The sequence below is a fragment of the Chanos chanos genome, chromosome 8, assembly GCF_902362185.1.
Source record: "Chanos chanos chromosome 8, fChaCha1.1, whole genome shotgun sequence".
NCBI classification, from domain to species: Eukaryota; Metazoa; Chordata; class Actinopteri; order Gonorynchiformes; family Chanidae; genus Chanos; species Chanos chanos.
Window position 1 is genome coordinate 15,490,018 of NC_044502.1, and position 17,504 is coordinate 15,507,521.

General features: G+C 40.2%; 1 protein-coding gene across 1 annotated transcript; it reads left to right on the forward strand.

The window, feature by feature from the left end:
- The first annotated feature begins 1,205 nt into the window (after positions 1–1,205).
- Positions 1,206–3,464, forward strand: LOC115819340 (vesicular inhibitory amino acid transporter). The gene is made up of 2 exons (XM_030782904.1): positions 1,206–1,466; positions 2,313–3,464. Exons 1-2 carry the CDS (start codon positions 1,206–1,208, stop codon positions 3,462–3,464), a joined length of 1,413 nt encoding a protein of 470 aa, XP_030638764.1.
- The last annotated feature ends 14,040 nt before the right edge of the window (positions 3,465–17,504 follow it).

Genomic DNA, 17,504 nt, shown 5'->3' on the forward strand with positions numbered 1-17,504 from the left:
CATCAAAACAGCAAATAAAAAAACAAATTGTCGCAATAATTATGTTTTGGAGCGTCATAAATCGATACTGCACGGAGAAGCAACTCTTAGAATTCTTTGATGCTTTAATTGTCTTCACCAAGCTGATATGAAATTTTCGAGCAAAACCGATTACAATGCCAAATGTTCCACTCACCTCTTTGCTGAGCTCGGCTGCATTGCCATAGCAACGCCAGGAGTGCAAAGAAAGATAGACTTTTCATTTTCAGATCTTTCACTTCTTCATTAGTGTTGAGTCTTGCGGACTCACTCTTTTGAGTGCGGCGGACACAGGACACGAAACTTTGGGAAGACTGTCAAAGAATGACTTAAACAAGTTCAAGAGGAAACTCTCCCCGCTCTCACTGAGGAGGGGGCGTCGCAGCAGAAAAAAGAGAAACTTTTAGAGTGAAAGTTTTGTGAGATTATATAATGCAAACTGATTAATGCCAGCAGATATGAGTGTCATCGTTTCTCCACATTAAATGTACGTTGTGCCATTTAATTTCCCATTGGCAACCAGTTGAGGTCAACTTAAAGATGCGGCTTCGCTAAAAGATTATCTGAAAGGATTCAATAAAAGTAACGCTAATAATGGCAATCTTAACCACTGTAGTTATTTTCATCCATATAAATCCAACTGTTTGGTATAGTAATAAATCATACTCCTGGAGTAAATCAGTCGATCTGATTTGAGGCTGAGACCGCAATTTAGCGTTTATTGCCCCCTCCTGCTCCCTCTAGTGTTAACCCAAACGACCATAATGCAAACGGTCAAACATAACCTGCATTCAGATGAATAGCCTAATAAAGTCCAAAAGTATGTCGAACTCGAAACAGGGTTCCAAACAAAATCCTCAGAGTGAAAAAAAAAAGATCTCCCAGTAATTATAGTGTGACAGTTCAACAAGCTGTCAATCATTTTGGCGCTGTCCAATTTAAACTTCACGCTAAGTTAGTTAAGGGACTCATATGCATGTTTCGGGGCAATGGATCCATCTCACGCTAAACAGTTCAAGATCTCTGATTGACATGTCAGTTCTTCACCTGTTTTTGGCTTTGCAATGAGTTTGTGATGGATATTCACCTGCCACTAGAGCAGTTTTGCCAGCCTTGGAAAGCTAACTGAGAGCATTCGTTTTCAAGTTAGAACCTTGAACACAAGCAGTGAGATGGCATTTTTGAGAATGGGCTGGTTAAAGACACAGGCAGAGCTGCTGTGGAGGTCCAAGTTCCATGTTGGAGATGAGGAGAGCCTTGGTTTTGTCCACAGAGATGAGCTGAATAAGACTTATGGAGAACCAAATGATGATTTGGATTCCCACAGCTCTAGTCCAGAGGGCTTGGGCACACACCATCTTAACAGTCCCAGCACTGGAGCTCCACAAAGCATCCACCCAAAAATCACCACCTGGGAGGCAGGCTGGAACGTCACCAACGCCATTCAGGTAAATTTACAAAAATGTAAGACTGGACACTAAAGCCAACTGGTTGTGAGTTAAAGCAGCAACCAACATTTCTCAAAGAGTGTCATGGGGCTATAATGAAGAGGTAGTAGATACAATTCAATTATAGTCATTTTTTTATTCTCTGTTATCTTTGTATGACTATGCATGCAAATTGACATACTTTATAATATGGCATAACTTTGAATCCAAGATCATGAAAATATTTGTTTCGAGTGATTGTGTGTGGCTGTTTGAATAACCCTTGTTTATATTAGTACTGATACAATCTCCTCCCTCCTTAAAGGCTAATTATATGGATGACACTTCATAGCTTCATTTGTTTACCACCTCACATTTGTGCTTGGCTTCATATCCTCAACACCCTTGTGCTTTTCAACGCTAATTACCAAACATCCCATTATAAAGCCTGTTTTTATCAGCGCAACGGATCTACATGTTTACCCGGGATCACATTAAAACAGTGTTGTTTACTTACATCCATTGTTCTTCTCCCTCTCAGTTTGATAGAGTGCCAGACTGTTTCCAGATTCAACAATGAGTTATGGTTTAGCCAGAACAGATTGCCTCAATGTTGTTAATGTCATCACTGATGGGCTTACATTAGAGGACAAGACTGCTGTGCGGTGCTTTGCTAAAATCGAACTTGAGCTGTATTCTGCCATGATGGAGGCTAACAAGCACTAATGTGTTGGCAATTTTCAAAACAATTATACCGTGGAGAAGACTGTTTATCATTTATCCTTTTCTATGTACCGACCTGCACTTTATGAGACAGGAAGATGTGGGAAGATTAGCATTTGTTTGTTTGTTTGTTGTTTTTCACAGGGGATTTTTGTTCTGGGGCTGCCTTATGCTCTTCTTCAGAGCGGTTACCTGGGTCTCCTACTCCTGGTCATGGCAGCACTGGTCTGCAGCTACACGGGGAAAATACTGATTGCCTGTCTGTATGAGGAGAATGAGGAGGGAAGGCCAGTCCGGGTCAGAGATACGTACGAAGACATTGCCAACGCCTGCTGTAAACGTCTTTGTCCTCGTCTGGGTGGTAAACTTGTCAACACCGCACAAGTGGTAGAACTATCCATGACCTGTACTCTTTACCTGGTCGTCAGCAGCAACCTGATGCTACACAGTTTCCCATTCCTTCCGCTGACCCCTGCCACTTGGTCGACCGTGACCTTTCTGACCTTGATGCCGTGTATGCTGATCCGGGACCTGCGGATAGTGTCGCATCTCAGCTTGCTCTGTTCCCTGGCCCAATTCTTCATCATCTTTATCATCATCTTGTATTGCCTTCAGCAGGCGCAGCATTGGTCCTGGAGGAGGTTGTCTCTTGCTGTGGAATTTGATAAGCTCCTGATGTCTGTTGGAGTCATCATATTCAGCTATACCTCCCAGATCTTCCTGCCCACATTGGAAGGGAACATGGAGAACAGAGAGGACTTCTCAAACATGATGAGTTGGACACATTCCTTGGCCTGTATCCTCAAGACCATCTTCTCAGTCCTGGCTTTCCTAACGTGGGGTGAAGATACCAAGGAGGTGATCACTGATAACCTCCCCAGTGGTCTCCGCCTAGTGGTCAACCTGTGTCTCCTGGCCAAAGCTTTGCTGTCTTACCCTCTGCCGTTCTACGCCGCGGCAGAAGTTCTCCAGGCGGGTGTTCTGAAGTTGGAGCACGCTCAGGGCAGGACAGAAAAGTTGACGCTGGCTCTTCGGGGATGTCTCCTCCTCCTGACTTTCCTCATGGCCATGTTCATGCCCCATTTCTCTCTGCTCATGGGTCTGACAGGCAGCGTCACTGGAGCTGCAATGACACTACTCCTTCCCGCCCTTTTTCATCTGCAGTTGAAGTGGACTCAGCTGGACAGCAAACAAAAGGCGCTCAATTTTCTCATCCTAGCGCTGGGCTCGCTGTGCAGTCTATCAGGAGTAATTTGTTCCATTAAGGGGATGATGGAGGCTTTTGGGAACAGATAAACCTTTAAGCTGCATGGAAAATTGGTCTTTGGTATTTGTTTGATCAATATGCAGGGCCATCTCTGGAACACAGTGGTCATGCATCACCCCCGCATTCATTAAGGTCCACATCAAGAATGTAGAGCACTCTATTCTACTCTCACGTTTGACGAGAATGTTTGATGGAAGTATGTAATGTCAGTATGAGGAAGTTGTATGATTCACATTTCAAAAGAGGCAAAATAACCTAAAAGCAATCCTATCATCTTTCATTTAAACAAAACACACAGTTTAAACCAGTGCTATAGAGAACTTACTTTACTGAGCTTTTTTCTGAGACAGATACGTGGCCACTGATGCATTAAAAAAAAATAAAGAAAAGAAAAGAAATTACACGCACCTTATTTGTGTGTTCAGAGTTGGTTTCCTTGAAAGTTACCAGCTTGTTTGCTAAAAACAATTTTTGATTATCATGTAACAGTAGAAAAAGCCAAACAGTAATTAGCTGATAAGAAATTCTGTTAACTACAATTATCACTCATAGAGCTGCCACTTCAGGCACCTGTTCTGCCTCGCCTAGCGATGACGCCACCCTTCAAGCATCCGTAATTTCAAAGCCATAGATGGGGCGGCTTTGCTTCTGTTCTGATGTGATTGTCAATAAAGAACTTGATTACCTCTCAAAGACAATTCAGCACAATCAGCCCACACAGTCAAATTAAAGAGGCAGGTCCTAGATGCTCTTTCAAAATCTTTTCTCCACTTAGGGAAGAATTCATTTTGTTTTTCAAAAATGGAAATAATACTGATTATATATATATATATATATATATATATATAATGATGCAGGTTCTATAGAGGTCAAGATTATTTATGGAAGACCTGTCACCACAAGGATTAATATTTTGCTCCCTGACCACTTGTGTAGGTACAGTGTTGCACATTATTTTGATTAAATATTATTTACTAAGTGCAATAACATATATTGCATTGTTGTCTTAGAATTGTATGTAATTACACAGAGTGAACCGTAACTGCTTGTAGAAATTTTGTTAATGTAAAACAAGACTATATATTCGGTCATGAAATCCATCGTGTTGTATGTGCATTATATTTAATAAGTTCTATGGGGAAACCATAAGGATGACGTTTTCATATTTTCAGTTTTCCATGTGCTATAAATGACATCTGTTGCCAGGGACATATGCTGTTTGCCTCAGTAATGAAAATGATTGTCTGTCAAGAAGCTTAAACTCTAGCATAGCTCAATAATCATAATTGTTTCAGAGATATAAAAGTCACGCTCTGTGATGAGACCAGCTTCTCCGTATCTCATAACGATATTTTCCTAATTGTCACTCAACATGAAATTGTGGTCATGAGCAGAAATTTTCCTATTCAAATCTATTATTTCATGCTGCAGTAGGAGTCTGAGTACAGGGGCATTCAGAGAATTGTTTCCAGATCTAATGTCATTATATATATATATTTTTTTTCTCAATTTCCCCATTTCAAAAGACGATCTATTGACAAATATTGCTTACTGTGCAGTCAATCTGCCGTTTACTTTTTTCTTGCTGTGGAGACAAGAAAAAAAAAGCAATTCAGATTAGGTCAATTCAGATTAGGTCAATTCAATTTGGTCAATTCAGATTAAGTCAATTCAGTTAGGTCAATTCAGATTAGGTCAATTCAGTTTGGTCAATTTAGATAATAAGTAATACTGGGTCATAACATCATGTTCAACAAAACAAAACCAGGCTTTGCCACACTGAGTCAAATATCATATAGTAGTTGTGTAGTTTTACATTGGGCCACATTGTTGTCGTTATATCTGTCCTGTACAGTTCAGTAAAGATTGCATGTAATGTCACAAGTGTTGGTTTGTGTTCATTTCCTAGTTAGTTTACTAAAAAAAATATAAAAATATAAAAAAATGCTGAATGATATGTGAATGTTTATTAACTCACAAAGAGCTGGACCACTTTTCGTGTTCACAACGGCTCGAGTCCTTCATGGAATGCTTCTCTTCGAGAAGGATCTTGAACTATCTTTCTGCTAAAAGGAAAGCAGTTTTGAGGGAAAAAAAAAAGAGACAAATCAAAACAGGCAGAAATCTACCACACAATCTTCATTTCCAGAATTCTTCATAAAATTTTTGGTGATGTTAACAACTAGAAATTCAAAGAACCATGGAATGTGTTTGCGAAACCAAATTCGAATCTCTTCGCAGCTTGTGCAAGTCATTATTGTCGAGTAGTATTAGAACGTCTTAGGGAAACAATGTGAGAAAGCACCCAACCAAGCACCTGGCTGCCTAGAATGGCTCTGTGTTCCATAAGAGTAATTCTACCACACAGAGTAATGACTCCCATAGGATGGTTGCCTGGACTACGACAGATCCACAACCATGTTTAACAGTTTGGGACAGTCAGTGTAGGCTGAAGTCTCTCTGTGCTTTTCCCCAAACATAAACTCATCTTGATGTAGGAGGAAGATGACTTCCCAGATGTTACATTAACAAATATTATATTGTCCTGGTGTTTCGACATGCGGATTTCACTCTCATTATGGATTGCTGTAAATGAACCTTGGTTAAAGTCAGTTTATCTTTAAACAAAAGCCCAGTGTAAAGATAAACCTTGAGAAACTGAAGATGTATGGTTTTTGTGGAGACACTGTCACCACCATAAAGATTCAGTTATGGGGTCATATTTTAGGTCATTGTTTTGTGGTTTTTAATAGCTGTCCTCTCAAGTATAAGTCTATTTTTATTGGTGTGCTTTAAATTGCAACTGTTATTTCTTTTTCCTGTTGCAGTTTTTCCTTATTCAATGTACGTTGCTGTGATTTTGAGATTGTTACTCTCAACGTGTCGAAATAATGTTGCCGTTTATATTAATCAACACATCTGCAATCTGAGAATATACATACTGACCTTTTTCAAAATTCGTTACATCTCTCATGTTGCTATAGAAACTCACATTAAAGGCATTTAATGCAAAACCATATTGGTGATTGTTGGGACTGAGTTACTTTAGAATGAATCCCTCTTCATGAGATGTTTTTCTGATTTTGACTAATCCATTTACATCATTATAATTACTTGCAAGAAGTTACATGCTTTTTTTTGGAACCCTCTCATAATTTTGTGATTATATGACTCAAAACTTTCTTTTTACATTTCTCCTAGTTTATTACATTTTTCTTAATATATTGCGGCACAGAGCTAAGGTTAGTAAAATCTGATCTGCCATATTCTGTCATGCTACGCCATAGTCACGTCAGGTGAGGTAAACGGAAATGAACTAAACGAATGCACCAAACAGTAGAATCGTGGGAGTCTCCCTCACAGTGATACAGACATGCTCTGCTGCACCGATCCTGTCTCTCTCTCTCTCTCTCTCTCTCTCTCTCTGTCTTACTCTCTCTGTCTGTCTTTCTGTCTCTCTGTCTCAGTTTCTCTCTCTCTCTCCTCTCTCCATCTCTCTCTGTCTGTCTGTCTGTCTGTCTGTCTGTCTGTCTCTCTCCAGCTCTCTCTATCTTTCACTCTCTCTGTCTCTGACACAGCTGGCAGGTTGACATAGATTCCATCAGGCCCTGGTGACTGCTCTCATCGCCGGTCTCCAAGAGTCTGTAAGCAAAATCAACGGTGAGTCAGGTCTCAAATCGCTCCTTTATTAGTTTTTGGTTCCACGTCGAGAGACAGAGAGAGAGAGAGAGAGAGGCAGCTTGTGCCACGGTTCCGGTAAAAGTGACTAAGCCACCCACCAAATCTCTTACGCCCACGTCGGAAAATTCCAAACCGATTCAAAACCCCTCTGCTTAATCCTCTTTTACTCTGACAGAGATGGTTCATTATCAAATTAAAGCAATGTGTTCATCTACGTTCTTAAATTGGCTGTTTCCATTTCAGGGAAGGAATGGAAATGCCAAATCTGCACTGCTCACATATAAACGTGTGCTATAGGAATGAGTTGGGGAACCATGCAGAGGTAAGTCGCAGTCATATTGCACTAAGCAATTACACTTTGTTGAGTGTTTGCACAGAGTGCTGTGAAACCTTCGGACACCCAATGTAAACAGAATGCTGAAAAGCGTTTAGCTAAGATCTGTTTAATAAGTCCCCTGAGTAAGGCGACGTCTATTCCTGTATGCACTGGTGCAAAAGTACTAAAATCTTTTACTGAATTTGAATGAAATTACTACTCTTTAAGGCTTTCATATCAGTTTTTGTAAATGAATGCTTTATAAAGGAAATAAATAAATGAATTTTAAATTTTTTTTTAAAAAGAACGATTATTATTCATTTTTCTAGCCTGTTTTCCAATTTAAATGACAAAAAATATGCTCAGAAATATCACATTGTTTTTGGGTTGTTGTTTTTTTTGGATTGGCTTGATAATTATATTAATGATTCACTTTGGAGAAGCGTGCTTGAGAAAAGCGCTCAGTGGAATTCAATCAGAAGGTGGCGGGTAGTGTAATCCCACCTGTCTGAGAGGATCTCTTTGCAGTGAGCACAATGTCTAAGCTGTCTCTTCACACTGACATTAGGGACGGCCGCTGTTTGTTCTTCGTAATTAGAATAACATTATCACCATCGATCCAGGCCCACTCAAGTGAGCCTTAGAATGTATATCTTATTAAGCCAATGTGTGTGTGTGTGTGTGTGTGTACGTTTGAATGTTTGTGTGTGAGTGTCTGTGAGAAAGAGAAAGGAGAGAGGGTGTGAGAGAGAGATTCACAAAATTGGCACCAACAGACAGGGTACTTGAAGAGGCCAAATCCTTAGGCATGAAATTCAATGCGCTTTATTTTTGTGGCAAAATGCCTGTGTCTCAAGTGGATTTCTCTCTCTCTCTCTCTCTCTCTCTCTCTCTCTGTCTTTTTCTCTCTCCTTCTCTCTCTCCTATCTTTCTTTTCCCACTTCCCACTTGCTTCATACCAACTACCCACGCATGGCTAACGCTAGTTGGCCGACGAACTAGCGTATTATCCTCGAGGCCATGTGATGCGCGCAGATTTGCAGCGAGTGATCAGCCTCAGGGGGCCTGTGCGTCAGGAGATTAGCAGGACGAAATGTCAGGCAACGTTGACTCTTTGGATTTGCTGTGTTTCAGCGGAGACAAGAGGAAAAACTCTTCATTTATAAGTCTCATTTGATTGACCACTTTCGCGCGGCTGTGTCGTGGGATTGAAGCGTTCCGGATCGTTTTGGAAACTGAACATCTGCACGTCGGCATGATGGGACTGTGGACTGCCTGCCTTGTTCCAGTACGTGAGAGACGTTCTTGAGCTGAAGTTTGATTCTTCCCTGCAAGCTTTTATTAGTCCAGAGAGTAACATTGAAGGAAACCACATGTACGAACACACTCACATACACACACAAACACACGCACGCACACACACACACACACACACACATACTCAGGTCTGCTGTAGGAACAATTAGTCTGTGCCTTAGGCAGTCAGTCTGCAATTATAAATCCATTTTACAGAGTTTAGAGAACAGTACAATGGTGGCGAGTTCTCTCTCTCTCTCTCTCTCTCTCTCTCCCACCCTATCCATTCAAGTGAATTATATCTGTTAATCTCTTAAAAGTGACACACATTATTTTATTAAAAACCAGAAGGACAAAACCTTCATTTTAGAAACCCAGTCACCACTGGGGAGTGTATACAGGAATCATAACAGAGTTAGTTATCTTCACCTGCTCAGATTCTACAGTCAAGAAAATGAAAAGAAATCAGCGAATGAAATTATACTGGAAATTGTAATTACTCAATATAAATAGGCTACTGTACTGATGACATATATGAATATAGCCTTCTGATATACAAAGATAATGTATTGTCTGTGTGTTCTCTCAGTCTGTGATGTTAGATTTCTTCACACAGTCTCCTGTCACTCTCCTTGTTGCTGTGACAACAAAACCAACTGCCTGTGCATTCCAACCTCCCAATTTATGAACGGAGATGGAATCTACTGTGGGTGTTATTGCAAAAGCTATCTTACAGGAAGTGTGTGCGCCTCTCTCTCTCTCTCACACACACACACACACACGCACGCACGCACACACACACGCACACACACACACACGCGCGCGCACACACACACGCACACACACAGATAATATGTGACTCAGAGATTAGATTCAGAGCTAGTGTGTGTTCCATAACTCTGTAAACAGACTTGAATCTCTTATTTTGACTTTAATCCAGATAAAATCTCACGACTTCAGATATATCCACAACTTCATTAGAGCTCTTTTCTTAGGGTAAACTCACACACTCAGAGTACAAAACACATTCACATTGAATACAGAAATGCACCTTCCCTCCCAGAAACTTTTAAAAACATTGCTTTGAACCCAGCACTGCTATACACTGCAGGCTTCTGTGCAGGCACACAATTAAACAAATTTTCATTTTTTCACCACTTCTATCTTACATCAGAATAAGTAAACAGATGAGGACCTGAATCAATCACACTGGCTTTGATAACCAGATAGTTTCAAGATTCTTCAGTTTACCAAAGGTGCTGTGGTCAGCTTCATTATATCTGGAGGACATGGAGGTTTATGAATCCAAAGACTCCATTGTTGAAATCCCTCTCAGACTTTTCTTCTGGCTTAATATATTTCCACAGTAAATGAAAATGCTTTAAAACTTACAACTTTTATTGGAGAAAAGTACCTCCTACATGGTTTTAAAGTTACTTCAAGTAAGGGCCATTCAAATCAATTAGACAGGTTCTTCGCCCGAGGAGCAATGATACAGATGGATTGTAATTGGCTGACTTAAATGTTTAAGCTACAGTTCTCTCCGCTAGAGTCAACCCAGTTCCTTGACTTCAGGCTTGCTCATGGCACACAACATTCACAAGGTTCCGGTGGGAAGATTCTAGAATGTGAACTTTTAGTGATGTCACAGGTAGAACAGTCTCTTTGCCATGTTCTTATTCCAATAGAGGGCACCAACCCTCAGTGAAACCACTCTCGTTCCCTCCCTCCCTGCCCCAATCCAAAAACCAATTATCTCAATGTGCACTTTTGTGCCAGTGAATAGTCTGTTTTAAAAGAGACTGCATTAACCTAGTTGTGAGCTATCGATTGGGGTCCCTGTCAAAAAGAAGAGAGGTTACCGAGAGAAAGAAAGAGAGAAAGAGAGAAAGGGAGAGAGAGAGTGAACAGGAGAGAAAGAGAGAGCTCTTTTCCATTCAACCCATCTTGGCTTAGCATCTTTTTCCTTTCGGCTTCTGTCTTCAGTTGTAATGAGGCCATTATGAGCTCTCTACTTCATGGCCTGCACAATTGTTTTCTTATAGTAAGAGGCTTTTTATAGCAGGATACCTATCTGTCAGGTCCTGAACTCACACACACGTTCTTTCTCTCGGTCCTGACAGTCATTCCTCTGATATTGGATTTTTTCGCCTTCTTTCTCCCCTTTATATAAAGCACAAGTAATGAAAAGGGTTGCAGTGGGCAGAAGCAATGAGAAACGACATCAACAACGGCATCTGTCCATCAAAACAGCCGCAAACACATTCCCTTCCCTCACCCAGAACTGAAGGCAAGGATGCCTCTGAGAATCTAAAGTAACCGAGACGAGAGCTGAATTTTTCACATCGTTCTAATGAGGAATTCTCAAATTACTTTATTTGCATAGCCTCAATAAAAGTTTGAAGGCTTCCTGTTTGACATCATTTTTATTCACCTCTGAATGAGCTGCTTCATTTGCATGAAAGTCAGTGAAACAGTTTGTACAACATGCCAGCTGTCAAGGGTCAGCCGGGTAAGGGTAAAGGGTCAGACGAGTAAGGGTCAAGGGTTACATCACAGGGGTAAGGGTAAAGGTTTAGGGGAGTTAGCTTAAGGGTTCTATCACTGGGGTAAGGTTAAGGGTTACACTAGATGAATAAAGCTAGAGGGTTTTCCAGAGAGGTAAAGGGACAGTGGATAAGACTAAAAGGTCTCATTTAGAGAGGATAGGATTGAGGCTTGTATTAGAGGTGTGTGGAATGAGGGATTATGTTACAATAGTAGACTGGTCTCTGTCTTGACTGGTCAGTGAGAGGTTTGGATAGATGACAAGGCAGTCCAATTATAAAGATGGGCCAGGATCACACTGTTCTCTTGTCACATCAATAGTGAACGAAGCCTCTCTTTTTCATTTGGATTTGAGTCTGTGTTGTTGAGCCAATTCTGCAATTAGCGATATTGGTGGCAGCAGATGTCAGAGTACAAGAGAGAAAGAACTCACCCTCCCCACTATCACAGCAGCCTGTCTCCACCAGAGAGATTAACCTCCATGTGTGTGTTTGCGGGTGTGTGTGTGTGTGTGTGTGTGTGTGTGTGTGTGTGTGTGTGTGTGTGTGAGTGTGTTCGTGCATGCTCACGGTTAGTCTACTTACTCCCTCTGTGCTTCTGTCCTCACAGCACCTCAAAGCTACATCAGCTAAGCACCCAGTGCAAACAGAGCACTCTGGAGACTTAACACTCAACATTGATATTGTCACTAGGACTGGGTACCAGAGAAAGAGAGAGAGAGAGAGAGAGAGAGAGCTGCTCTTGGGAGAGACAGAAAAAGAGACAAACCTGTTCAGCTAAGAGAGAGGGGAGCAAACAGTGAGAGAGAGAGAGAGAGAGAGAGAGAAAGAGAGAGAGGGAGACCTGCTCTAGGGAGAGAGAGAGAGAGAGAGAGAGAGAGAGAGAATGAGCGACTATTTGCAGTTATAAATGAACAGCACAGCGATCTTGCTATTTAGTTAATATGAACTCTCTGTGTGTCTCAGTGCTCAGGGGACTTTGATACCAAACCACTCAGTAAAAGAGATGACGGCACCAACGTCCAAATGTTATTTGCACTTACCACCCAAGTTTCTGCTTTTTTCACAGAACTGCACGCCAACGAGGAAATCATGCCTGCCCATGCCCGTGCCAGTATCGCTCTCCTTTGAGAGTTAACGTGGTGTGAATGCTTATCACGAACAAGACTCAATGGGTTCATTGTATGAAATGGAAATTAAAAAAGAAGCAGTTCTTTTTGGACAGATAAGAGAAAAGCAGAGCACTTAAACGTTAGCAATTCAGTCGAATGCGACGGGAACCCAGGGCTTTTGGTTGCACGTTGGAAGTGATAAGTTGAAATGTCAAGAGGAAAGATTAGATACAGTTAGCACCAATAAACACACAAGTTCCAGTTGTTAAAACAGAAACCATGACCAACAGTTCCTATGTTCGATAGACTGAATTTGGGTTTTCATTTTTTCCCCTCTTTTTTTGGTCCAACTGTCCACTTGTTTGAATATGCCTGTTTTTTGTTTGTTTTTATTTTTAAATATTTTGAAACATCCCTTCTTGTACAAAGAGAGAAGGAGTAGAGATGTTAACAGAAAAAAAAATCTATCTATGATCTACTCTTTAGAATTCAGTCAAGGACCCTTTCTGCCTTTCAATGAATAATCTCTAAAGAAAAGAAAAAAATCTGTGTGGTAGCTGGACAGAAATGCTATATGTTAAAGCTACCATATGAATTTCACGTGTTCTCTTGAAGGATTCATGGATACAATGGATCCATAACCTTCTGTAGTTTGTAGTCTATGAAAGACATTTACTGTGAGTAGCCTATCGCAGCTTAGTGCTTTTAACAAGTCTAAACCTAAATCTAAAATCACACTGAATATCTCTTCTCTGTTTAGTTATTAGGTACCCTAAAAAAAAAAAATCATACTCAGAAAAGCATGTCCATGACAGGCTTGGTCTAGTTATTCTGCTGCAACATAAACAAAGAAGGTATTGTGAATCTTGAACAAAAGCTTTCCCAGATGTAAACCTCAAGTGAGATCCACTCATCTCTCCCAGGCAAACCTCTAGGCATAAAACAAATTTTCACTCCCATTCAATCGCTTGACAATAGGGGTTTTCAGTCCATGTGGATATAATTAAGGAGAAGTAAGTGATTATGATTAATGCCATTGTGATGGTGAGGGAAGTGTTGTTGCTCCCACTTGAATTGTAAACACACACACACACACACACACACACACACACACACACAGATACACGGAGAAAAAAAAACAACTTGGCTTGAGAGTGCCAGAACACCGGATAAAAAGCAACAGATATCACTGCAAGCTATGTTTTCAGTAATTTGGAATGTGAAATATCCGTGAAAAATGATAGTGTTAGTGATTATATGTGAGCTTCTTTTTTTCACATGCATTTTGACTGAGTTGATTGATTACTCGGTTAGTTAATTAGTTATTTAGTTGGTATGAAAAATAAGCAATTATTTGATTTTTTTCTCTTTGGTTTTTTTTTTTGGTTTGTTTTTGATCCCGTAGAAAGAAACAACGATACTTAAGAATATGAAAAATCTCTGTCAATTTTTAAATATCAGCTAAAAAGGCAAAACTCCTGAGGTCATGACCTTTGGGTTGTTTTGGTGTTCGGAAAAAACACATCACTACATGCAGAAAGACACAGCAGAGCTGCAAAGGCCAGAGAGGAACAGTTACATTTCTGCTTTTTCATAACTCCTCTCGTTTTGCCCATGAGGAGAAAACGAAACAAGAATAGGTAAGAGATTTGACACGTTAATTTGTTATGGTAAAGGGCCTTTTTATCATCACCTTTTATGTGACAAGCACCCATTTGGTTTGCTATTCTGGTTGCTGCGAAGATAATTACGTGTCTAGTTAATTACTATGAATTCAAAATGCGAACGGGCCCGCTGGCATTTTGAAGTAAAGGCGGAGACAGGTAAATGTCCCTTAGTTTTGGCCCAAAGAAACTGGTTGACATAAGGGTTTGTTACAGGAAAAGTCTTGTGTCTTCTTAGTCTTTCAGTTCTTCCTGTGTCACAAGCCTTAAACAAATGATTTCCCTTGTGTGGGAGAAGAGACCACAGTAGCCTGTCTACAGTTTTATTTTATTTCATTTTATTTTATTTTTGGAGGGGGTGAGGGTAGGGGAGCAGTTAGTTTTATCATATTTGTCAGGAGAGCTGTGCTGCAGAATAACAAGGAAGAATTTTTAATCTGGAGAGGGAGCAATCTGATAAACACAGGCAGCAATAAACAGAAATCTTATTAACAGGCCAGTGTAGCTTTATCCTAATCAAGTTATGAACACAGCCAAACCAATTACACACACAAATGGAATTAGCAGAGTTAAAATGCCTGTGTAATTGGATTGCGTTTTTTAAAAATTTTCTGGTATCAGAACCTTTTAATCAATACGCAAGCTGACATTTTTTTTTCACAGCTCATTAAAATGGGATTCCCACAATAATTAGGACGAACGAAACTGAAAAAAAAAATATTAGGGCAAATGGAGTTATTCTGGCCTCAGATTTGCCTGACCATTAGATGTATCTCATTTTCATAAACCCACCCATTTGCTGAATATGTCATTTGTGGGAATGTCTTTGAGTTACAGCTTGCACAAAATGCCCATGGTTTTTAAGGTATGAATTATGAGTGACATGTTTATGTACTGTGAGTGTGGAGAGTTGCAGAGGGGGAGTACATGGGTTTAAGAATGCAACTACAGAACAATTCGTGCCCATGCTAAAATTTTTACTTTCACATGTTGTACACAACATTCCAGTACTACTGAAATTCAAAACACTATTAGAACTCAAATAGTACATTTAGAGAGTCACAGTTGACATTTTGTAAACAAGTAAAAGGAAAGTTGTGGTTTTGTCATATTGCATGAGCAGCAATTGCATTTTTATTCTACAACTGTCCACCAAAAAAAGTCATAAAAGTAGATATTTGGGCGTCAATATTTTCATTCACAGCAGACAATGAATAAGCCTATGTATCCAGTCAGCAGGTGACTCTAGTATGGCACTTAACATGAAAGAGGGGTTGTCTGTGGGTCCTGTAAGCAAGCACCTCCCTTATTTTAACGTGTTATACCAGACCATCGACGCTGTCTCGCCCCGAGTCTGTCTCGCCTGAGGAACCAACATAAAACGCAATGTGATTTTTTTTTTTAAACCATCTTAAAGTATTTCAATGCAAAATCGTTGATGGCCCTGGAATTTATCACTCTCTTGCCAGCAGTTGGTAATTAGAAACCAGAAACTTGCTGGAATCCATAATCAGTTTCTGAAATATAAGGAACCGGACGGAGCAATTTTTTCCCCTTAGATCGATCTTCAGAAAGTTTCTATTCAATATAAATGATTATAAGTTCAAATTGCAGTGTAAAACATTCATTTTCCCATAGCCTTCAGTGCACCATAGACTCTCTCACTCATTTGGTCCTGTGGTAATAAAGTGGAACCTCAATTCTCTCTGACTGTGCGCTCTTCTGCCTGTCTGAGTGGTAGAGCTATCAAGCCTTTTGGCTCTGAGGTTGGCTGAAACACGGGACAATTTTCAGCTTCCCATATTTCAGAGAAATAGAGCAAAAGAATTAAAAAAAAAAGGTTGAAAAATGGGCATATGAATTTGAAGTTTATGAGAAAGCAGTCAAGGAGGTAAATAGGGGCTTGTCAAACTAGAAATCAAACACGATGATCTAGCTGTTCTCTCCCATAAAATGCGCCTCAATTTGGTGACATTGAGTCTGAAAATATTTGTAAAAGAAATTACCACGAACTGGTGGGAAAGTAGGAAGCAGAAACACTTTCACATGTCTCAAAAGCCCTAAAGACACAAATAGAAATATCCAGTTCTTCTTTTTAAAGCAGAGTATCTGAGTTGAAGCCCTCAGGACCACGGAAAATACAAAAAAAAAAAAAAAATATGGAGAATGAAAACAGTACAAATGAACCAAGCAGGGTTATATTACTAAAGGTCTTTGTTTATTACAGTGGAGTATTTTGTCATACAATGTTCTCTCGATTGGATTAAGGATTTATTGACAAAACAAATTTTAAAGTGCAAAACACGTTCTGAACAACTGAGCTTTAGTTCTTCTCCTGAAGCTTGGGAGTCATGGAATGAAGACACATACAACTGATAAATCTATATATAAGTAAATATATTTATATGCCTGTATTTTATAGATATATCTACAAAATGTGCTGCATGAGCTGCTGCAGTGTGTGTGTGTGTGTGTGTGTGTGTGTGTGTGTGTGTGTGTGTGTGTGATGTGCAGAGTGAGTGAAGGATCTCATAGGTCTTCATTTTCTCTCTGGCTTTGGAGTTGAGCTGATGCAATTCAGATGCGAGTCGCTCAAACACTTTGATTATCTGATCAGCGTTTCTACTCCTCGGTAAAGCCATGCGGCTTAATCAATTATGTAAGATGAAAGCTTTGGCGCGAAGAGAGCTATCTGTGCAGCATCACACTGTCACAGAAATCAATAAAGAGGAGAAAGCTAACAACTTATCCCACAGTACACAATTACCTCAAAGCACTAGAGCTCCGTAAGTGTGTCCTGGCTAATTTCTCCAAGTCATCAGCTTTCTGAATGCTTTGGGAATACTTGAGTGTGTGTACACACATTTGGATGCCCTTAACCAGATTGTACACTCATTCTCTTTCAATAAGACTATGAGCCATATAGATATTTCAGCTAAGGATTGGGTCTGAAGACTGGGTCCTCACAAATTACCTCCGACACCCTGCTTCATGACTAATTTCACCCTTCACCTTGAATGTAGATCTTTTCCTCTCATACACACCCTTACAAATACACACTCATACACACATACATCAAACACAACCGAACCACAGAGACACAGAAAGAGAGAGAGAGAGAGCTCATGTAATTGGAAATTAGACCCGAACCATTCAATTTAACAGCTGCTTCAAGTCGACTCAATTTTCTTAGAGACAAAAAACCTCTCAGAAATCAAACCTAGAGAGCTGTATGTCCAATTAGCAGCCCTGTGCACTGTACATGGATCCACAGTCTTTTTCGCCCAGGGTCAAGACCAATTCAGAATATAGACAAATTGGAACCTGTTCCAAATGGGAGACCAGAGCTGTTCAGTGAATTTCACGCTTCGACGGACAGCGCACATTCTGGAAGCTGGGGGCTCAGATGTCAAAACGGAAGGTGGTTGATGAAAATGTACTCCATCAGAAAATA